Source organism: Lissotriton vulgaris, chromosome 1_1 (genome assembly GCF_964263255.1).
Source record: "Lissotriton vulgaris chromosome 1_1, aLisVul1.2, whole genome shotgun sequence".
NCBI classification, from domain to species: Eukaryota; Metazoa; Chordata; class Amphibia; order Caudata; family Salamandridae; genus Lissotriton; species Lissotriton vulgaris.
In genome coordinates this window covers 1395237758-1395262073 of record NC_141685.1, presented here as the reverse complement: position 1 = coordinate 1395262073, position 24316 = coordinate 1395237758, and the positions used below count along the sequence as shown (strand labels likewise).

Sequence of the window (24316 nt, the reverse complement as noted above, 5' to 3'; positions counted from 1 at the left end):
AAAGGACTGAATCAAGAACATGAGTGGCACCACTGGCTTTAAGAACTGATACATGCTTTTGAGAGATTATCTGGGACTCCTTGAACTTATGGCTAGAGAATTAGCCCTACTGAAATAAATATACACTATCACCTAGTAATTATTAACATTCCTATTAACTGTTAAAAACCACGATTTTATATGCTCAGTTAAAAACTAAAATAATCAGTCTAAAGATATTGAAGCCAATCCAACTCTCACCAATAACAATGTACCCTTGGAATGAGTAGCATTCACAAATACCCCTTTCTATGCATTGTTCCTCTATGTCATCATGTGGTCCACAAACCACATGAGATCACCAATTTTTAAACATAAATACTAAAATTAGAGAGGGTTTAATAATACAAACATGAGATTCACGGCAATTCTGTATATATCAAAGGATTACATAGGATTCGTTGGGTTGTGAAAAGAATACCCAGTTACTGTCTTTGACCATACCATTCTGACAAACTTCTTTTCTAAAAAGCAGACCCGTATTTTTTGTCATCTCTCGAATGCTGCTTTCGATATACTAACATATATCAACATGGAGTAGAAAATCATTCCAAGATGGCCGATCGGCTCTTCGGCATGCATAACAAACTACAGAATGTCTGTTTTCTGTTTTGAATACTCTAACATATGAGTCTATTCTAAATACGAAAGGTTATCCTTTTTGAAAGGCAAACATTTCAGAGGCATCATGTTGTAAAACTTACCGATGATTAAACATCTATCTTTGAATAATCACACTAAATTGGAAAAATTGTGGAATTCTGTGCAATGACCGTGCTTAATGCCCTCCCGGTTTCACTTCCGGTTCACTCGATCTAAATAAACAAGTGTTTGCTACAGTTCCCTTGCAACGGGACTGTCTTGCTGCGCGCACGGCACCTTCGTGGAAACGCGTCAGATCGTGGGAGATTTATCTCCAAGTAAGTACGCTTAGAAGCCAGTTGCCCTTCGCGGCTTTTCCGCTGCTGTTAAAGCAAATGCGATTTGAAGTAGAATATAGTTTGATCAATGGTACGCGATTATGACGTTTGTCTCCATAACTTAAAAGGAGAATCTTTCTCTAAGAAAGTGCGTTTAGAAGCCAGCTACCTTTTGCGTTTTTTTCCGTTGTCGGCAATACAAATGTGATGCGAAATAGAATCGAGTTTGATCATTGGCACGAGATTATAACGATGGTCTGCACAATATAAAATCATTAATGGCTTATATGTGCCTTTTGCGCCTCACAAACATCCCAAATAATAGAACTTTTTTCGAAAAAATTGGGCTTGTGAGATGTCTTATGCTTTCTGGCTAAAATGGGCCGTATACACCTTATTGCGCTACACCCACTCTGGCATGTTGCGATGTTTTCATTCATCCAATGGGTTTTGATAAAAATGGAGGAATTCCTAGTCTTTGTGTGACTACTTGACTCACTGTGTTGTTCCATTATTATATTGTTATCTCAAACTAGTGCCTGCTTGTTTAAATATGCTTGCATAGCAGTAACACTCAAGATGTGAAAAATTATTTTCACCATAGTTCTAATTTTCGATACACCCAAGCCCAAACTTTTGGCTCGTAAAAAGCTTGCAAAAAAGCACACCAATCTTTAAACTCAAACAGAGTGTCTGTTACTTTTAATAGAATAATGAATAACTTTGGCCAGCCTACCAAAATAACCAGAACTGGCGTCATTCATTACTGACACTAAGAACAAAACCAGTAATACAAATGTTATGTATTGTCATTAGACTGCCATATGAAAGACTGTTACAAAATGGAATGTTGAATTTTGCCAAATTATGAATGTTTTTGAAAGTTCTGTCTAAACCAGCAAACCTAGCAATGTCTGACATCACATATACCCACAATATACTGTTATTATGATGTTTTTATAATATGAAATGCTAAATAACTTCTTTTAAAAAAACTGAATTGAAAAAAAATGATATATTTTCTTACAGATTGAAATATTCCAGAAATTTGTTTTGTCGCATACCCATAATGATGCATACTAGAGAACGTAACAGAACGTACAAACGAAATTGAAATTAGGTATTATTTTATCTGTTTCTGAAGAACACACATGGAACATTCTATACACTGTTGGCTTCGGGTGTCTCATTTACTTTCTTCCCCCCTTTTTTCCTCTTTCTTCTCTCTCTCTAATTCTCTAAAAAGATCAATAAATATGCTACCTTCTCTTACTAATGAACTCTCATAAACACTGTTGCTCCTTCGCACTTCTCTTCCTATCTTAATACTTGCACCGGTCTCAGAGCTTTCAGTATAACTAACAACATCACTAAAACAGAACCTGTTTTGTTCTGATGTTTCTCCCCTTCAATCACTCTTCTTGCACCTATCGGGTATTTTTAACCAGCACTTAACTCATGTTTGGTTGGGGTCAACAATCTTAATTATTACCTTCCACTTAAACACACAATTTTTATCTTTACAGCCTTGAGTAAGCCCTGGCGCAAATCGCCATAGAGGGCGAAACACGTGTCAGCTGTCAATGTTCGAATCTGCACCAATAAAATTCTGTCTTTTCTAAAACTGGAGCGACTTCATCATTTGAGTGGCAATCTGAATCAATGATTACAGGATTCAACCTTAAAACAATACGTATACAAAATTGGAAAACATACTCTCTTTCTCCTAAAAACAGATCATACTGGTGAACCCACCCTAGGATGGCAGGACCAGTCGCAGAAACATACACCTTTCCTTGAATTTGTCTAGTGGAAAACCTAATATTAGCTTCAAAATAACCAAGAATGTCCAAGGGTTCTCCTTGGTAGCCACCAGGAGAAATGTCTTTGGGAAGAAGTGGCCCCGTGCCCCACACCTCAACATAAACACTATTAGGAATAATAGTGTAGCGTGAACCAGTGTCCACCATTAAATAAACATCTCTGTCATTAATGGTAAACAACGCTTTGGGCCTATTTCTACGTTTAGGTTCATCCTCATGAGAACAGTCGTCAAGTCCTACAGTCAAAATCTTATTGTTTTCATCAGAGACTGTGGAAATGTCATTCACACAAGACACAGAAGAGCGAGCTTTACTCCTACACATTCTTGCATAGTGTCCTAATTTACCACACTTCATGCATTCTTGCTTAGCAGCAAAACAAAATTTCGAGTCAGACGTGTGTCCAAAACTACTGCACCTGTTACATTGTTTTGCATTGAACGGTCTAGAAATATTTTGGGATTTCACTTGGACAGTTTTTTTGTTAAAGAACTTCTTGTTTTTAACAACAGCAATGTCATCTTCTTCATCTTGAGGACCTACAGTTGGATTAGAAAGAGACACTTCACTAACATCACTTGAAACCACCCTTTTTTCAAGTTCTTTCATACATCCCTCAGATTGTTCTACAATCTTAGCCAAGTCAATAGCTCTTTGTAAGTTCGGTTTTATGCCGCCCACAACCGTTCCTGTATTTTTTTATTGTTGCACTGGACTATAAGTTGATCTCTAATCAACTCATCCGCCATGTTGCCGAACTTACACTTCATCTAAAGGAGCTTGTGCACCGGCTTGAAGAACCTGTGGTAAAAACTTAAAGACACGCTGATCTTCTTTCCCAAGTGAGCTCAATAAAAGAGCTTTTTTGCGTTTGGCAGAATATTCTTGTGCATCTAATGCATCCAAGTAGTTATCGAACATGGGAAACCAATCTTCCCAAGATATGGAAGGTTGACCTGGGCTTGGAAGAAAGCTGGGTGGTAATATAACTGAACAATTTTGAGAAACAGCTTAGTCAGACATAATAAACAATATGCACACTGAAACCAACTAAAACTGAGGAAGTAATAGTGAAATAAACAGATGAAGAGGTATTGGCAAACTATTAAACAATGATAGTCTAAAAGTTTGATACTTTCCACAATGTACCTGAGTTTGACGTGTATATCGTCGTAGACATACACAGACAGATTGAAGTCAAATGCGTGTGAAATTGCAGGCAGTTGGATTCAGAAATCGCGGATGATGAATGCGGGACAGCAAGACGTAAATGGCATCTCGATAAGCTTTGTCAAAGAGTAAGGTGTGAAGGCGGGTACACAACTGGCGCGTGTATCGCCGAACAAATCCACAAATTATAGTGCACTACAGACGTGTGGATCGTCGGAGAAGATTGCGTTACTGGAGGTGATCGTGTGATTCTGTCGATTTTCCACAGCAACCCAAAATGGCTTCCTTACGGCTGCGTTGCGCGGTGACGTTTCTTCTTTAGCGTGAACGTTGAGCCCTGAGACGCCACAAGAGAACTGGAGCGTGGATTGCCAAGCGGTGATTGGATGGTAACCCAAACGTCATCCAAGGATCCACCAACTCCCACTGCACATTCTAATACAGCATCAGAAGAAGACCGAAGGCAGAGCAAGACAGCCAGACCGACACCGAAGACTTGAAGGGCAGAGTGATGTGGGAGTTACAAGAAATATTCAAACAGTCACTATTGTCCGGTGATATTCTTGAAATACCCACTTTCAGAGTATGAGTAACGGAAATGTCACCGTGCGGTCATAAAATTATTTGAAAGTGCAAGAATAGTCAAATTATTGCGAGGAAGTTCTAAGCACTTTAATACAACGAGGTACTCACTCCGTCAAATGAAGTAGAATTCAAAGTGCTTGAAGAAGACTCGACAGCCACTCTGCCAAAGGAAACCACAGGATGAAAGGCAAGAGAAGCACCTCAGTTTAGTCCGCTCTTGGCTTCAAGCTTGCACAACTGTGATGGGTTCGAGAAGATGTCGCCAAAAAGTTATAGTAAATGAGTTCCAATGGCCAAGTAGGTAAAGTATGAAGGGTTCTTTATTTGAGATAAAGAGAAGGACAAGAGCGGACCCTTCACTGCAGCAGCAACCAGTAAACTGTCACATAGTAGAATACAGAACATACAAAGCACAGAATATAAAATACAGAATACCATACAAGTAAGTTCCATAAAGACTAGAAAGATAACTTGTGATGTAATACAAAATGCTCTCCTTTAAATGGGCCTGTCCTGCTGGTCTTAAGAATAGAACACCTCATGCACTGCAATGGAAGTACTGAAATGTTAGAGCTTGTAGAGCACTCCTATCAACCGGGTGGGTATCTTGGCACTTTAACAAGGGGGTGCAGTCCCGGTTAAAGCCTATTGGAAGAGGCAAGTTTTCAGTTTCCTGCTGAATTCTAGGAGTGAGCTGGCAGCTATAATTTGAAGGGGGAGTTTGGTCAAGCCTTAAAGTGCTAGCTACTAGAAAGGATGGTCGTAGTCTTGTGGGACGGGGGCAAGAAAACAGCTGGCAGACTGAAGGTGTCTGGTGGGAGTGTGAAAGCTGAAGTAGTTGTTTAGGTAGGTGGGATGTAGGTTGTACAGTGTCTCATACATGTGAATGAGTTCATGGAACTTGATGATGGGGAGCCAGCGGAGGTCCTTGAAGTGAGTGGTAAAGTAGGTGCTAGTGGGAGTTGGAGTGCGAGTCTTGAAGCTGTGTTCTGGATTTTCTGGAGTCTCTTGGTTAATGAGCAGCGATTAACATATTACCTAATAATAATAATACTATCAAGCAATATTTAAAAAAGGGCTGAGGCAAAGCGCTTCTATAAATATATTTTTTACTTATGAATACAGGTAGGTTAGTACCGGAACTTGGATGGAGGTTATAGAGTTCTATAATTTAAAAAGATATAGATTTATATAAACACATGCCACCTCGGCTCAAAAACTCTCATTCAATAGGTCACTATCTCTTAAGTAGACACACACTCAAGAAATCCCAACACATAAACAGAGGTACAAATAAAATGTTAACAAATCAGATACAGATATATGTTAGTAACATATCATTAAAGAGAGCAAAAGAAGTTACACACAACAACATTTTACCATTAATATGGCAAAGAAATCTATCAAGTATTTTTCACATTAGATTAATTTTACCTCATGCATACAAATTCTTCTCTTTATTTCTGGTGAACTTTCAGGCGACGAAATAGTCTGTAAAAGATAGAAGTGAAGTTTTACCTATAATATTCCAGCATATTGTTAGTGGTTTTACGTTCTCTACAGTCAGTATTTGGTCTAAGGGAAACAATTAAAAAAACAATAAGCAGAGTAGGATTATCATTACTACTAACATTACTATACCAGTTATGTCTACATAAAAGCTACCATTTCTCACTGCCATTAGTAGTTGTATCTTTATAAACCTTTAACACCTAATGGTATCTGCGGATACATGTGGAGATGCAACACATTTGATCGTCCTTAAAAGGGGATCAGCATCAAACAACCATGTCAATGTCTCACTAAAAGTCCAACATCTCCATGTCTTCATATTAAAATGTAAAATGCAGAATGGTTTGTTAAAGTAATTGATAGCCAATTTCTTTTGTTATTTTGTAAATTTTTCTTTGACTGAAACATTTGATAAACTAAACTTATGAGTACAAAGAGACAATTCAGAAACCAGCATTTTAATAAATGTTCAGTCAACAAGTGTAAAGTTACAGAATAAAGACCGTCAGGAATTCACTGCTAAGATTGATACACCAATCATACCATGTAACCTTGACGTGTTTTAATGATGCTGGAACTTTATACAATACTCTACTGGTCCATGATTGGAGTATTCGTTGTTATATTGAACATATAAGGCACTCGCCTCGTCCTCCCTTAGGGATTTTAGGCACTATGAAGATGGAAGCCCACACCTGATGACAAATAGCAGCAGAGATAACAGCAGATTGGGTATCTTTCTAAAGGGAGGAAGACATGAAATCAACAGAACTGGCCAGAGAAGTAGCTCATAATGGTGCAGACGGTGGTGAGGCACGAGGACTTAGAGATGGGAATGGAACTAAAGTCCAGCACGGTTTCAGTACATAGAGTCAGACCCATCTGATTTTTTTGCGAGTGCACACCCAGGGCCTGGATCTATATTAACTATTCACCTAGTGGAGTGGAGGTACATGTGTAGTACTACCAAGAAGACCAAAGCAGGTCCCAGGCAGGTGCTCGCACACCCAGAATGATCTGAGAATACAGTGAAGCAGCAGCAAAAATACAGACGCTGCTAGTATGAGCGAATGGAGATATTTTGTAATTACATGACTGAACAGTCAATCACCAATGAGAAAACAGTACAGCTGTAGCCAGAACCAGGAGGGCGCCTTGGTGAAAAATGCATCATAAAAGATTGGGAGATGAGTGACAGCAAAGCAATACAAATAACCTTCTTAGCAAATGCCTCTGCAAAAGCACACACTTTGTAAAAAGAGGAATATCGGCAAAGTAAGACCAAAAGGTGTTCAAATATTTAGTAAAGTCTTATCCAAAGGAAATCCCTGACTGAAATTAACAATAGCAGAAAAGAGATGTATTTTTCTGTAATATGTTAAAAAAAGTAATCAAAATACATCACACAAAACTATTCAGGAAACAACTTGTACTAAACATTGCAGGAAACAAAATATTATGGTCGACTTACAAACCTACAAAGGGTTCCCTTCTTCATTTGAGTCTTATTGCACAAGTTACTTACCTTCGGTAACGATATATCTGTAAGAAACAGTAGTTAGTATTAGATTCCTTATCTTAGAATATCCCCAGGCGTCAGGCTGGACCCGGAAACTTTTGCGTAGCAGTACCCTTGCGCGTCGGTAGGCGTCGTCTGCGGCTCCGCGTCCGTTGTCGGCATCGTTGGCGCAGGGATGACGTCGCTGGAGTACTTAGACGCCGCCCTCGCGCGCTGACTTCAGTTCTTATACACAGCTTTTCCGCGCCAGAAACGCAGAGCCATGATAAAAACCAACACTGGTGCCATGAAACTAGGGCCCTGAAAGGGGATGACCTTAACCCTAGATATCGGTTCGCAGAAGGGGGAGGATGGGTGGGGCGGTAAGGAATCTAATACTAACTACTGTTTCTTACAGATATATCATTACCGAAGGTAAGTAACTTGTGCATCTGAAAGAAACAGGTTAGTATTAGATTCTTTACCTTAGAATAGATACCCCAGCAATACCAACCCCGGTGGTGGGTCTGCAAACCAATGATCACACCAGAAAGTCCTGGAGAACGGAACGGCCGAAAAAGCCGTCTCTCCGGACTTGGCTGTCTAGGCAGTAGTGTCTTGTGAAAGTGTGCAGCGAGGCCCACGTAGCTGCCTGACAGATGTCCTGCAAGGGGACTCCCCGACCCAGGGCAGTAGTAGCCGCCGTGGCCCGAGTGGAATGGAAACGTAGCCCCACAGGAGGCTCCTTTCTAGCCAGAGAGTAACAAGCCTTGATGCACAAGACGACCCATCGAGAAATGGTCTGCTTGTGCACCGCCCACCCTTCTTAGCGCCCACGTAAACAACAAAGAGTTGGTCATCCACCCGGAACTGGCGTGTGCGATCCAGATAGAATTAGAGCGCACGTTTTGGGTCCAGATGGTGGAGCCTCTCTTCCACCTTCGAGGGAGGCGGAAAGAAGTTGGGCAAGGTGATGGACTGCCCGATGTGGAAGGCTGTGACTACCTTGGGCAGGAAAAAGAGGTCGCGTCCGCAACACAACTTTGTCCGGATGGACTTAAAGGAAAGGAGGTTGAGAAGAAAGGGCCTGGAGCGCACTCACTCTCCTGGCAGAGGTGATGGCAACCAGGAATGCAGTCTTAAGAGTAAGGAGACGAAGAGGACAGTTATGAAGTGGCTCGAAGGGAGCGCACATCAGAAAAGTCAGAACAAGGTTCAAGTCCCACTGAGGCATCACAAAAGGAACAGGAAGGAACATATGAGAGATGCCCTTCAAAAACCTATTTACAACTGGGGACTTGAACAAAGAGGGCTGATCAGGGAGCCTTAAGAAGGCGGAAAGGGCAGAGAGGTAGCCCTTCAGAGTGCCCAGAGCAGAGCCCTGCTGGGCAAGAGAAAGAAGAAAGAGGAGAACCTCTGAAAGAGGGGCAGAAAGGGGATCTGCAGCCTTTGCTATGCACCATGCCCCAAATTTGTTCCACCTGCAGGCGTATACCGATTTTGTGGAGGGACGCCTGGCTGCCAGAATCACAATACAGACTTCAGGAGGCAAGTCAAATGGCCTCAACTGCCGCTGCTCAATCTCCATGCATGTAAGTGGAGACTGGTCAGGTTCAGGTGGAGGACCGACCCCTGCTGCTGCAACAGAAGGTCCTCCTGAAGAGGCAGACGAATCGGGGGTTCGACAGACATGCTGAGTAGCTTGGGATACCAGTATCTTCGTGCCCAGTCTGGAGCCACAAGGATGACTTGGGCCCGGTCACGCCTGATCTTCTTCAGCACTCTGGGCAGAAGTGGTATAGGCGGAAAGGCGTACAACAGACGGCAACTCCACTCACGACGAAAAGTGTCGCTGAGCGAGTGCCGCCTTGGAAATTCCAACACGCAGAACTGATGACATTGCGTGTTCTCTTCTGTGGCGAATAGATCTAACCAAGGCTCTCCCCACTGCCGAAAGAGACCTTGCGCCACGTCCGAGTTCAGACGCCATTCGTGATCCATCATGCACCGACGGCTGAGTTCGACCGCCCTGGCGTTCAGGGAACCTGCCAGGTGATGAACCACCAGGGTGACGCCCTGGTGTTCCAGCCATTGCCAGAGGCGCAGAGCCTCCTAGTAAAGGGTCCACGACCCTACCCTGCCCAGTTTGCTGCAGTACCACATGGCGGTGGTGTTGTCCGTGAACACACTTTCCCGGACAGAGGGAAGGAATGCCTTCAGTGCAAGCAGTGCAAGCCGGATCGCCCACAGCTCCAGAAGATTGATGTGGAACCGGGACTCCGCCGGAGACCAGAGGCCTCTGATCTCCGCCTCTCCCATGTGGCCCCCAGCCCAGGAGGGACGCACCCGTCACAACTACGTGCTGCGGTTGGGGTAGGGAGAGGGATCTGCGGCTGACCCAGTCGCGGTCCGTGAGCCACCACTGCAGTTGTCTCGCAGTGCCATCCGAGATCAAGTCATGATCGGACAGGTTGCCCTGATGCTGGGCCCACTGAATCTGCAGGTCCCACTGCAGAGCCCGCATCCGCCACCTGGCGTGATGCACCAGAAGGATGCAGGAGGCCACCAGCCCATAAGCCGCAGCGTCAATCTGACCGAGACCCGGGATAAAGGCTGAAAGATCGGAATCAGAGCCTGAATATCTCGAACCCGCTGTTCGGGAGGATAAACCCGAACCGCTCCGATGAAGAGGAGCTTTTGAGAGGGACACAGGTGTGACTTTGGCACATTGATGGAAAACCCCAGCAAGTGCAGGAGGTCGGCCGTAGTCTGGAGGTGGCTGATGACTGTCTGGGGCGAGCCCGCCTTCAATAACCAGTCGTCGAGATAGGGGAAGACTGAGACCCCTAATCTGTGCAGATGAGCTGCGACCACCGTCATCACTTTCGTGAACATCCGTGGGGCGCTGGTAAGGCCAAAGGGGAGCACAGTGAACTGAAAGTGCTTGTGGCCTACCGTGAACCGCAGGTAACGCCGGTGGGCCGGCGGGACGGGGATGTGGAAATAAGCGTCCTGCAAGTCCAAATCTACCATCCAGTCTGCGGGGTCCAGGGCAGCTAAGACCTGAGCCAAAGTCAGCATCTTGAACTTCTCCTTCCAGAGGAAGCCGTTGACGTTCCGCAGGTCCAAGATAGGGAGTAGGCCCCTTTTGCCCTTCTTGGGAACCAGAAAGTAGTGGGAATATCAATCGCACCCTACTTCTGACCCAGGAACGTGCTTGATGGCTCCCTTGGCCAAGGGGCAGATACTTCCTCTTGCAGAAGTTGCAAGTGATCCCCCGACACGCGGTGGTACTGCGGTGGCATGGCTGGAGGAGTCGCCTCGAAGGGGAGGGAGTAGCCCCTTTGGACGATTTGCAGCACCGTCCTGTCCGAAGTGATGTTGTGCCAGTGGAGGAGGTGATGGCGGACCCTGCCCCCCACTGGTGCCAAATGGGCCTGAAAGCTTGGACTAGGAGTCCTTTGAGGCAGATGCTGCGGGGCTGAATGTGGGCTGGCCTCGCCGTTGTCACCTGGCACCGCCACAGCAGTTACCAAATCCGCCGCCGCGCTGGATGTTAGACTGCAGCCAGTGGCTGGCAGGACGTGAAGGGGCGCCCCTTCCTTGGCCACAAAAGGAGCGAAAGGCAGAAGATGGCTGACGCTGGCCCGACAGGCCCAAGGACTTGGCTGTAGCCCTGGAGTCCTTGAAGTGTTCAAGCGCATGATCTGCCTTGCAACCAAAGAGGTGGCTGCCATCGAACGGCATGTCCATGAGGGTGTTCTAGACATCAGCTGAGAAGTTGGCGGACCTCAGCCAGGCGTGGCGGTGAACCGCCACTGTTGTTGACATCGTCCTACCCATCGAGTCCGTGGTATCCAGCCCACATCGAATGGAATACCGCGCTGCGTATCATCCCTCCGCAAGGGCTTGAGCGAGCTTTGCCTGGGCCCCCTCCAGGCAGTCCGACAGCACGGCCGCAACCGTATCCCACAGAGAGTGAGTGTAACAGCCCAAAAGGAAAGCGGTATGTACTGACCGCAACCACAAACTGAGGGAGGAGAACAGTTTCTTGCCAAACTGTTCATACCTTTTAGATTCCCGATCTGGAGGTGCAGTCGGGAATGCAGACTGGGAAGTAGAGGCCTGGATAACCAGGCTCTCGGGGTGGGGTGGGTGGACAGAAAACTAGGGTTGCCCGGAGCCGGGCGGCGGCGCCTGGCAACGTTCCTATCTACAGTGGAAACTGTAGCGGCCCTGGACTAGGTGCCCAACAGGACATCCGCGAGAGCCTCATTAAACGGGTGCAGAGGCTCCGGAGAGCCTGCCTGCGGTTTAAGGAACTCAGTGAGGATGTTAGACCTCACAGTCGCGATGGGGAGCTCAAGAGCCAAGGCCTTGGCTGCCCTCGTCAGCACCACACTATAAGCAGCCCCCTCCTCCGTAGCCACGATAGGAGGGGAGACAAAGCCAGTATCAGGTGAAGTGTCGAGACCACTGACTTTCCCTAGATCGTCTGTCCAGTCCTGAAATGACTGACACGCCTGTGTCAGAGGGTCCTCAGACCCCTCCCAGTCACCCTCGCCCTCCATCTCCTGAAAATCAGGTGCAAAGGATGGAGCAGGATCATAGAAGAATTGCTCCTCTGCCGGCGTCGAAGGCGACGCAGGATCTGGACAGAGGGAAGAACCAGGGACGGCGCTGTGGGCGACACCCTAGGGGTCGACGCTGGCGCGGTCGTAAGGTCGACCAGTGGCGACCTGGATCCGGAACTGGATCCAGAGAGGCCCCGCGCGCCAGGACTGAAGTCGCCGACGGCGCCGGGGCTGAAGCACCCGGCCCGCTTGGACTCCCAGCCGGGACCACGGGCCAGATGGCGACACGGAACCCGACGGAGGAGAGAGCGACCTCATGGCCATGAGGAAGGCATCGATCTCCTCTGGCGTCGTGTTCGGCCCAGGGACCGGCGGGTATGGAGCAGGCCGCCACACCTGCGGTTCCGGCGGAGCCACGTGGGCGGTGTCGCCCGAACCCCCAGCCGCATCGCGCGAGCGTTGGGGGGAGTCGGAAGAGCGATGTCGCCTCTTTGACTTCTTGTGCCTTTTACCTGAGGACTTGGAGCCCGACGAATGGTGGTTACTCGCCGAGCTTCGACGACTGTGGCCCCGTGACCGGTCCTCGACCCCCTCCTGGACAGGGACCGTGAGCGCCGCAGGGCCGACTGCCGGATCTCGAGGCGCTTACGGGACCGCTCCCGCCTAGCCTTCGACGTCAGAGTCCAGCAGTCGGGCACAACTTGTCGTCGTGGTCGGCCCCAAGGCAATAGAGGCACCGGCGGTGGGGATCGGTAACCAACATCAGTCTATGGCAATCAGTACAGGGCTTGAACCCGGGCATCCCTACCGGCACCGAGAGTCGTAAAGACTCGATGAAAGATCAAAAAGTTTGAAAAAAGTTTAGTCAAAAAATGACCAAAGTACTGCTTTTCCGGATCTGCGCTTGCCGGTGCGGAAAAAAGAAGAACTGACGTCATCGCGCGAGGGTGGCGTCTAAGTACTCCGACGTCATCACGGCACCAACGACGGACGCGGAGCCGCGGACGACGCCTACCGACGCGCAAGGGTACTGCTACGCAAAACTTTCCGGATCCAGTCTGATGCCTGGGGATATTATAAGGTAAGGAATCTAACACTAACCTGTTTCCTTCAGATCAGTGCTTGCAAGATGTGAAGGCAACTCATAGGAAAGAATCGCATGGAAACACCAACCTCTGCATGAATCAACCCAGAAAGGGTGGTCAAGGAACCTATGTCCGAGTAGAAACGTAAGTTGAAAAATAGCCATAAATCCCCAAAAAGGGACAGAAGGCACATCTGAAGAAAAGACAGGCCAGTAACAAAAAGTCAGGGTTGTTACTGGAGGTGTCATGGGAATGTCTGCAAACCGAAAGTGAAAAACAACAGCAGCATTGTGCAAGGCAGGAGCAGATCAAAACTGGCCATGAAGAGGCATAGAAGAGAAAGAGTCGGCCGAGTAGGCCACTCATGACAAGATACGGAAAAGGTATGTCCAGAAGGAATCTAAGAGAAAAAGGGAAGAGAGCAGGATCCGGTATTGCCTAAGTATAGCGAGAGCTAGCACTTCAAGTGCTAACGCCTGAAGGGTGAAAGACGTGTCACCACTCAGGTAAGGACCAGACCGTGCACCCTAGGCCAAGAACCATTCCCCTTTCCTTGTGTTTGCTAGGAAAGAAGGGCACCATATGGAGTAAAAGGCAAGACCCCTCCCCCCGGCTAGTGTGGAAGAACACTCAGCCAAAGGGGTAGGGGGAGAGAGAACCCCCGCCAACTTCTGACTTGCACCAGGGCGCCAAAGCACAGTCCGAAACATATGGAGGAATACCTGTAAGGCATACAGACGAAGGACCATGCAGGACAAGAAACGAGGCAACAGTTCAGCCACACAATACCATTAAAACACCCAAATCAGAACTGGGGTGAAAATTTAAGAATACCATGCAGACACCAGTCTAGAGACCAACAGTACCAGGAAATAAGATGCATCCCAGACCACCCAAGGACCACAACCTGTGATCGACAGGGCAAAAATGCAAGACAAGAAAATACTGCTGGGGTAGGCACTGAAGGTGGCTGGCCCAGTATATAGTGTCCACCTATGGTGAGGCACTATGCACTGAGTCCAGGCAACCCTTAGTTATTGAGTTTAGGTCCCTGAAATCCAGAGCTCCCAAGGGGTAGCTGTGCAGAGCAACGAAGGCTTATTCAGTAGAGTGCGAAGCAGGAGCATTTACCACTATAGTCAATCAATAAGCTTTCCACACAAAAAACAACCACACCAGATGAGTATAAAAATACTTTGTATTTAGCAGCACACACACCACACACTAACTTGGTATATCTCCTACCCAAGATATCAACAACACACAAGAAATACTTCAGAACTAGGTAAGTAGGATAAGATAACACGTAGGGGGCCAAACCATATGCTAAAATAGTGGAATAAGTACCAAAATGGGACTAATATCCAAGGATGGAGGACCCCAGGGGAAGTATGGACCCACCCAAGGTGAGTAGCCAGGGACCCAGAGGCCGCTGGAATGCAGAGTGGTTACGCCGGGTCAAATGTCAATAGGATAACACAGGGTAAGCGCGGTTGGATTTTTACAGTTCTAGGAGCCTTCCCAAACGACCCGAAGGAACCACTTGGATCAAGGGAGGTTGGAGGGGCATCCCACCTGTAGATAATCCAGGAACCAGAATACCTACACCTATGAGCCCAAGTTCTTTCGGATAAAGTGATGTTCGAACCACCCGTAGGTGCAAATGCAGGTTTGTGGAAGATCAGCAGCTACCGAGTCTTGTGGTCCAGGCCGGTGGAACCAGGACGTGGAATCGAGATGAGAAAAAACAGAAAGCAGAGGGGACGGAGTCCAAACCCCCTGGCACTGGGAAACACCGGAATGCCAGGGACAGATTCTCGCCCCGACATCGAAGGAATAGGGATCGTGTCTGGGACCTTGCATGTACGTGGTAAAGTCGAGGAAGGTTGCTGAGGCAAACACCTATGGCATGACTTTTCAGGCGAGGACGAAGGACTTTGGGAGCAGGGCCTCGAGCGGTCCTCAGAAGAAGGAGACTGTGACCGAGGGGCCGTCGACCACCGCGTCGCTAACAGTATCATGTGGCGCTCCTGCAAAGCCAACAACTGAAGCCGAAGACATGAGCTGCACCATTTGAAGTCAGGGTGCGTGCCCTGGAACCAAATGCAAATAGGATGAGGCAGCAGAGCCCATATCACAGCTCACAGAACCCTGAAGATATCCAGAAAAAAGCACACTGTTTTGTCGACAATGACAAGGTAGGCCAAAAATGGCCAGAGGTACCGGCATCAGGGGAGCTCCTATATGGACTCTATTGACATCAAATCCGGTGGCCAACGCTGTTACGGAGTGTGAGAAAGTGCCCTCTTTCTGCATGGTTGTCCCCACGTTTTGCTGAATTGCTGAAGTACTTTGACTGAGTGTGCCCTGGGCTCCTGCTTGAACCACAACCCAAAAAAAACCTATCAAAAATCACTTGAGGGACCACGTTCAACACAGTTCGCAATAAGCTACCAAAGCTAATTAAAAAACACTGGACTGTATTGGACCCTCTAGAATTAAATACAGGTCTCCCCCTTTTTTCATTCAAAAGAGGTCGAAATCTTAAAGATCACCTGGTGAGAGCAGCGTCTTGTCCAACTAGGGCCAACACAATTGAAACCAGTTTTAATTTACCACCGGTTCTAGGACATTTCAAATGTAATAATTGCATGGCATGCGAATTCACAAAGAACACAAAAGTATTCGAGTATGAAAACTGTAAGCACAATCTCAATTTTTTCACTAATTGTAATTCAAAAAATGGTATTTATTGCATTGAGTGTCCGTGCAAGTTGCTATATATTGGCCAAACAACCCAACAAGTAAAGACTCGGATATCCCAACATAGGAGCAGAATCCGAATCAGAGTAACAACAGCTCCTCTGGTTGAACATTTCATAGAATTTGGCCACACTGAGAACGACCTGAAGTGGCAAGTCATTGACAAACTAACACCCAATGCAAGGGGTAGTAATCAACAAACTATCCTGAACCGCTTGGAGTGCAAATGGATCTACAATTGCAAGACCATTGAGAAAGGTCTAAATTCCCTCGACGAATGGAATATGGTTACCTGATTATCTCTACTAACATGTTGCATGCAGTAAACTACTTATCATCAAAATGTTTTAAAATTGTTATACTGTAAAGCTCTAAATATTTCTTTAAGATATACATTTATGCAGATATTAGTATAACTATTGAGAAACTACTCCACACCCTACCTATGACCTTGATTCGCCCACACCTAATTCCATTACACCCATTCGATCTGCCTGATTACCTCAATTTCAAGCAAGATCCTAATAGCAACACTCAATTACTCTATTCCAATTTCCTAATTCCTGCTTGTGCTCTATTCATTAATGCTCCACAATCTGTCACGACCTAAACTACACTGCCCATGCGCGGCTTTCAACACGCTATACTCGCGGCTCAGATAGTGCTCCCGAGCAAGCATGCGCATAGAATATAGCCGAATGCATGCGCGCGCCACCAGGAAGTATTCTTAACGCGCTCTCGTTCGGGCATTGAGCGTGAGTAATCCTAGAAGCGAGGTACTCGTACCCCCTTCGCAGCAGCCTACATGCCCTGATTAAGTAAGTGACTTCGCAACCCTGCCCCGTTTCTGAGTAATTTTACCCGGCGATCATTCCTAACCCGACTTCATTCTTGTGCCCCAGCTCCTGGCAAGCTATTGGCATGCAGTCGGACCCCCTTAGCAGCAGCCTACATACTTCCAAAATGTTGACAACTTCTCTGTCTCTTAGCTTATGTTTTGTTGGTTTTAATCAATTTAAGTATGTGATGCTACTACTTTTTCCGCTCACATGACTGGACTCTCGAGTCCAAATAATTTAATCAGATGCTCTTTCATTATCGCATAACCTAACCATGATATACATGTTTAACGAAATGATCTTTCCCTGGGCCACCGCTCTTAGTCACTACCGACCCGCAATAGACAGGGATTATTAAAGGCATTCACTGGCAACAATGACTATCGGAAATAACTTACGCCATAAGTACTACGATGTGACATAGTTTTTTCTGATCCCCCAGAAATTACGCCTGCCAACCAGCTGATGTCTTACCAATTCTGAATTGAGTTTTTGGGCCTGTAGGACTATACTAACTACAGAGTAAGTCAGAATAATTCAGCACTCACGTGTCATTGAGCGCCCCCTTTCCCCTGATTAATAAAATAGCGCAGCACACATTGGTTTATTGCTAAGCGCCACCTTCCCAACTACATTGTATTGTGCATGGAATTGTATCCTGCCACTGGGAGCACCAAAATCACTAAGCTAAGAAAATGTAAATGTAGGTTCCTTTTTTAGTTTTAATTACTTCTCCACAGTTTCAGGAAGCTCCCCAGTCCTGATGATGATCTAAAATAATACAGATCGAAACATCGTCGACTTATTTAAGGAAATATATCCCCCCCCCATTGTATATATGTATGTGGTCTTTTACCTTGTTGTTGTGTGACATTCCGTTTTCACTATGTTCACTTGTGTCACGTTATGCACCTTGTCACTTATATGAGCACCTGAAACTTTTTTCATAAATATTGAAAGAGAAAATAAATAATTCTATATGTACCTACATCCTTAGCTCCCTAGCGTGAATTATTCCTACTCTATACCTTTCTCTCAGGACCTTATTAGGCCACCCTTGAACCGTTGTTCTTTAAAAAAAATCTGGGCTCCTGCTAATCAGGTGCCCAGGGCCTATGTTCTTTCCCTAAAACTGCATTGAAGCCTAAACCCAATCGGCGTCTCTGGTCACAGGTCAGTCCCTGGTAAATGGTACCACAGATACCCAGGGCACTGTGACCAGAGAAGGCCTCTAAGGGCTGCAGCACTTATTCTGCCACCCTTAGAGGTCCTGTACCCTGACACTCACATACTTCCTTTGCAGGCTGCGTGTCTTGGTGCAGAACTAAGTGAAGAGTCGACATGGCACACATCCCTGTGTGCTATGCCCACAACCCAATGCCCTGGCATAGGTCAGTCACCTCTCTAGCTGGATGCACTATACCAGTAGTGAGGGTACAGGTGCATGAGCCCTGTACCCCTACAGTGTCTAAGTCCATTCTTAGACATTGTAAGTGCAGTGCTGCCATTAAGAGTATATGGTGCTGGGAGTTCATCATTACAAACTCCACAGCACCATAATGGCACACTGAAAACTGAGACGTTTGGTATCAAACTTATCAGCACATTAAACGCACACTGATGCTGGTGTGAGATTTCATGAAAAAGCACACAGAAGGCATCTTAGAGACGCCTCCTGAAAACTAACCTACCACTAGCGTCCAGGCTGAGAGGCTGCTTTCAGCTGCCACCACCAGACATGTTTCTGGACACCTGGGTCGAGAGACTGCTGCTCTCTGGGGCCTGAAACAATGCACATCCTGGGACGAGGTGCTAAGCCTCCTCCCCCAGGATGGGCAGGGTTCACGAAGGAGAAGCTTCAAAGGCTCGCTGCCTTTGTGAGCTTCCCCAGGCCACTTGCTGCTCTAGTCAAGTCAAGTCAAGTCAATAAATTTATATAGCGCGCTACATACCCAGAGGGTCTCAAGGCGCTTGAAGAAGGATGAAGAAGCAACTGGTCCCTACTGGTTCTGACCCCCGATTTGGGCGGGAGAACCGGCTGGACAAACAAGTGAGGAATAGAGTTGTGCCCACCTCTGCCAACTCCACCTTTCAGATGGGGGGGGGGGGAGGCGAGGTGAAGCACAACTCTCAGTCCGCGCCATCTTGAAGATGGGGGGACTCAGCCAACCCTGGATAAGCTCATGCCCCCCTCCGACTGCTCCGACTGGAGGGTGGCATAATAGGGGGTGTACCCACCCCAGGGAAGGGACCTATTGGTCCCTGCCTTTTACCTACATGTAACACCCCAAATCTAGTATTAAGGGGCACACCTGAGCCTTGCTTCCTCAGACAAGAATCTGCAAGAACAAGAAGGACCGAACAGCTGTGCAGCAGCTAACAAGAGGAAGATGCCCACTGACTTGGTCCCAGCCCTACAGGCCTGTCTCCCCCTCGAACCTCTTACTGCAAAATCCTGGTGTGTCCTGCAGCCGGCAACCTCAAAAACCCCGGAGGACCTGCCTGCCTTCAACTACAAAGACGTTGTCTCTCGTGAACACCGGATTTGTTCACCTGCAACCTCTGGCTCCGGCCGGACACTGCAAATCCGCCCCACTCTGCACCCGCAGTCCACGGCCCGAGCTCAATTTGGCAAACACCACGAGGAGGTCACCTCCGAGATCCTTACCCGAGATCCAGTGACCCCTGACTTGCCTCAAGCCGACGCTAGCAGCCTAAATCCTGTAGGCCCCCCCAAATGCGACCAGGAGCTGGTAAGAAGATCCAACCCTAAAAGAAACCCATGCAACCGATGCCCCACGGCCTTGTGTGCCCAAACCTATAGTGCCTAACCAACCCCTAACTTCCCAACTTACCTCTTGAAGTGGTGGTCGGACCCAGAAGATCTTCGTCCCCAAGCCTACAGTGTCTTTCCAAACCAGAGGTTCTCAATTGAAAACAACAGGGCGTCTGACGTCGAAACAGCACTCTGCACCTGGCCGCCTTAGTGCCACTGAGGGTGCACCTTTGGTGCTGCTTTGTTTCCCCATTTGCCCTGAGCTAAAGTCCAGGAGCTTTGCTCCCACAGCCAAGTAGCCTGCTAGTCAGCAGCCACCAACCGGAGGCCCCCTATCTCCCATTGGATAACAATGGGCCTCAGCACTCTGCATCCAGCCGTCCCAATGCCGCTGAGGGTGTAACTAGAGTGCATCCTTGACCCAGGGGGACCCCTGAGTCTATCCCCAGAACCTCAAATCCCACTACGATACACTTACCTTAAAACCGGTAACACTATTTTCCTCCATAGGATAACATGGTCTGTAACTAGAGTGCATCCTTGACCCAGGGGGACCCCTGAGTCTATCCCCAGAACCTCAAATCCCACTACCATACACTTACCTTAAAACCGGTAACACTATTTTCCTCCATAGGATAACATGGTCTGTTTTTCTGTGAAAAGCTTTCAAGTGTGGAGTTTGAGAAACTAAAGAAATTCTTAAAAATTGCATAATCTAACAAAAACGATTTTACTTACCTATTTTCAGGAAATGTCTCAGAGTAGTATCTAGGTATACTACTCTGTGTAAGCCTAGTAATGTCAAAACCTACTTACTTGCTATTTTACTAAAAACGCCTATTCAATTCTATGTACTGCATTTACTAAGTATTGCATTTCTCTGCATCCATACTGCAAATCAAACCAAAGTGCATATACAAGTATCATTCAAACACTATTTCAATTGCATTACTACTGTAAAGTATTTAATTGCTTACCTGTGCCAGGCTTGCTTGGTTCTAGAAAATAAAATAACTAAGAGTATTTTTATGCAAAATTAACCGGTCTGAAGTTCAGTCTTTGAGTATGTGAATTCATTTGCTGACTGAGTGTGTACAACAAATGCTTAACCCTGTCCTCTGATACTGCCTTACTGCTTGACCACACTACTACAAATAGAGAGTAAGGTCCTATCTAACTTGACCACTGCCTACCTTTGGGGTTCCACTGTACTCTGTGCACACTACACCTCACTTTGGTATCATATATACAGAGCCAGCTTCCTACACAGAGTTGCTCAAGGCCCTCTACTGAGGCGCAGGGGTACTGCTGTAGAAAGGCTTCCGGATCTAGTTTGGCGCCGGAGGATTATTCAAAGGTAAGGAATCTGCAGCTAGAAGTCTCTATCAGAATCTGAGCTACTATTCTATTTAACATGTACGACCAGATGTCAATAATTCAAGGACCGTAATCTGTGAAAAGGACAATACTGGAAAATCTCATGCTTTCACAAGAGAAAACAAACATAATAGGGAGTAACTAAAATCATAATAAAAAAGTTATAAATATAAATAACAGTGTGAGTTCTAAATAAGCAGCATCTATTTATACATTATTATTTTTCTAGCAGGACATGCTCACAACAAATACCTCAAAGTGCATGGAGTTGCCATGTACACATGGAGTCACAGGGGTGATGGGTGAATACACTGGTTTATAGCTGCTACAACAACAACCTTCATCCTCAGTTTTAATCCTGGGGGGAGTAGCGAACAATGCTATATCTGTGGCACAGCTATCCGCACGAGTCGGAGTAGCATATGGAGAAGCTGTCGGTGTGGAGGTTTCAGAATAAGCGGTATCCAACAACTGATACAATCTCCGTTTTTTCAAAGGTGTTACATCTGCAAATGAAATAAACAGAAACAAGGGTCAGAATATAATTTTTAAGTTTAAAGGTTTTTTAAAGGGTTTAATTTGTGAAATGATTTCAGGATCAGCTAATACAATTTCTTCTCCCTAAAATGTTACGGGCTGAAATGGGTAGAAAATTGTCCAGAAGCGCGTCCAACACAAAACATTGCAGAAATGCGCTGAAATCCTTGTGTCAGCAAAACAGCCATCCTTACATAAAATTAAAGTGCTGATGAGTACATTTTCCTGCATACTCCTCACCTTATGAATACATCCAGACTTCAGACAAGTCTGAAAAATATTTTTACTCCTGCAATCACTCTCCAGCAAGACCATGTGGTGCCACAAAGCTCCCACCACAACTCTACTTCCAGACATGATGTCAAAGGAGTATATCATGTGCATACCAGAGTACTTCCCTTATTTCCTGTTTCTCCGCACTTCATCAATGCAATCCAGAGACAATTTTCACCCGCAAAATTTGCAGTGTTTGACAGTGACTAGGTTATATTTTTCCAATAAGGGATTCAGGTTAAAATGTTTCAGACTGTGCAGCAAGAAGATGTCCATTTTGGATCCTTACATCATCTATATGTGGTGTCTGGGGTCAGGACATGACACTGAGGAATGAAACTCTTGCACCTCCATGCTCCCAAGGGCCATCAAGGAGGCCAAGTTATTTTTGGCTCAGACATGCAGTGAGACCCAAAAGAGGCCTCCCTTACTGAAATGTAATTTACCGACAAGGAATGTTGCCTTAGGAGCTCTTCTCATAAAAATACACAAAAATGCCACAGAAAAAATGCCCTCTTCTTTCTTGAAGAAGAAGTCCCAATCCTAGGACTGTTGTTTCAATGCGGTTACCCAATGCCAGTCTCTTCCTCTAAACCTGGCAAACCCTTAGTGTGGCCTTCTGGATGGAAATGATCAATCTTTTCTTTTCAGAATTGTCTTCACCCCTCTGGGTTACTTCCAAAAGAGGGCCAGGTAGGTCAATTCAGTTCCTGAGGACTAGCGACTCCACAGGTCTGACTCAGACACCTCCCAATGTCACACCTTTACTTTGATGCCCAAGGTGAAGTCAAAACCAACTAAAGCAGTGACTTCCCTTCACAAAGGGCCTTCTTCGCATCACCCTCAAAGTCAGTGGTGGCGACATCCATAAAGTCAGCTCCGCCAGAAGACACAGAGTCAATAGGGGGAAATATCATCCATGTAGCAAAGGAGAAAGTCAAGGCAGATTTCAATGAGAAATGATTATCTGAACACCTCCCTAAGTCCCAAAGGTGTACTTCGAGGAAAAGCAAAAAGATGCCTTGCCTATAAAAGTACTGAGCCAGTTCACTCACAAGTTAAGGGTGTTTGATTGTTTAATTATTTCTTGCCCTGCACCTCGAGGTACTAGACACATCTTAATATGGTTCATTAATTCGTTTTTCTAGACTTGTTGTGTATATTATGAATGTTATTCTAGATATTGTATATTTGTAAATAAGGTATATTTAACTTCTGAGGTAGAGCTTTCTTTGCCCAAAGTCCTGAAGCTGCCTGGATTAATGAGAGGCTAAAACGCGTCAACTGTTTTTCAAAGGCACCAACGCAAAAGAATTGATGTTGAATATATAAAATCAATAGAAAGGAGCTAGACATAAGGGAAGGATAAAATGATTATACCTTCATAAGCTCCATCATATTTGTTTTTGGTGACCTGATTATAGGGAATGTGGTTATATAATTATTTGCTAAACATCCCCTTTGTTTGAAATATGTGTGGGCAAGAGAACCATATAAAAGGTTCAATAGATTTTTTTGATTCATTATTTTTTTCATTTGTTTGTATTCTGTGAATTTGTATGTATATTGTAGATATGTGTAAATATATATGTTGAATGTGTGTATATATATGTTAAAACAAGAGAAAAAGAAAAGCGAATTAGTTTTCTTTGAAAATGATATGGTCTAATAAACTAAATATGCAAACCAACCTTTGACCGTTTTCTTTGATTTATTGAATTTGTTGGATTGCACTTAGAAGAATGAGTGTAACATATAACTCAAGATTGATTTAATTCTTAGGAGAATAATTGTTTCAAGGAAAGATAATTAACAGTATCTGTCCTATAACCAATACTGACAACTACACCACAGGCATCATTTTTTCATTATTGTATGGAAGATAAGGACAGACACACATTGATGAATGCTAATCATCTCCTCTCTCTTTATGATATTAATGCTGCCACTTATTTGGACTTACAAAATGTCAAACTCTATATTTCCTCAAAGGGAAAGATTTCTTGCACCTCTGGTCTTACTTTGCAGGAGGTGATGTATTTCACAACAGTTGTTCGGAAGACAAAGGAAGGCTTGGAATTGGCTGTCACGCTGGAAACATTCTGCCCTTTACAGTTTCCGCTAAGCCCTTGAACCTATTTAAGTAGACTCTCCTAGACCCTATTAGGGCTCAGTGGGAGAAACCTCTTCCTGCTCCTGGTTACTCTGCCTGTCCAGTTCTGACAATGTCAAATGTTGCAGCTTATTTCAACACCTCAGTAGATGTAACTCTCCTTTTGAGGCAGGGGTGGATCTAGGAGGCCTAATCAGCAGCAGGACCAGTCCTCACTGCCCCCTGCGGGCTTTGCTGCGTCCAAATTCCTCTGACTCTCCCTATATCATCACTTTCCGGTTGCTGGGGGGGAAGGCGGGGTGCGGAAGGGTTTGGAATAGGGGCTCACATTTTGTCACTCAGTTCGGAGGTGATAATGATGAACCACTTGGTACACCAGCTGATTTGCCAAGGCTACATCATTCCTTTCCTGTCCTACCCACCACACCATCC

The 24316-nt window shown here is 45.7% G+C and overlaps 1 protein-coding gene across 7 annotated transcripts in view; it reads right to left on the bottom strand.

The window, feature by feature from the left end:
- KMT2E (lysine methyltransferase 2E (inactive)) overlaps window positions 1-24316 on the bottom strand; it is a 1891352-nt gene that overhangs the window by 297418 nt on the left and 1569618 nt on the right. For all 7 annotated transcript variants that reach the window (XM_086966923.1, XM_086966942.1, XM_086966930.1 and 4 more), the window contains 2 exons: window positions 21214-21467; window positions 5972-6028 (listed from right to left, as the gene is read on the bottom strand). In XM_086966923.1, coding sequence (XP_086823049.1) covers window positions 5972-6028; window positions 21214-21467 — 311 coding nt within the window. The remainder of the gene's footprint in view (window positions 1-5971; window positions 6029-21213; window positions 21468-24316) is intronic.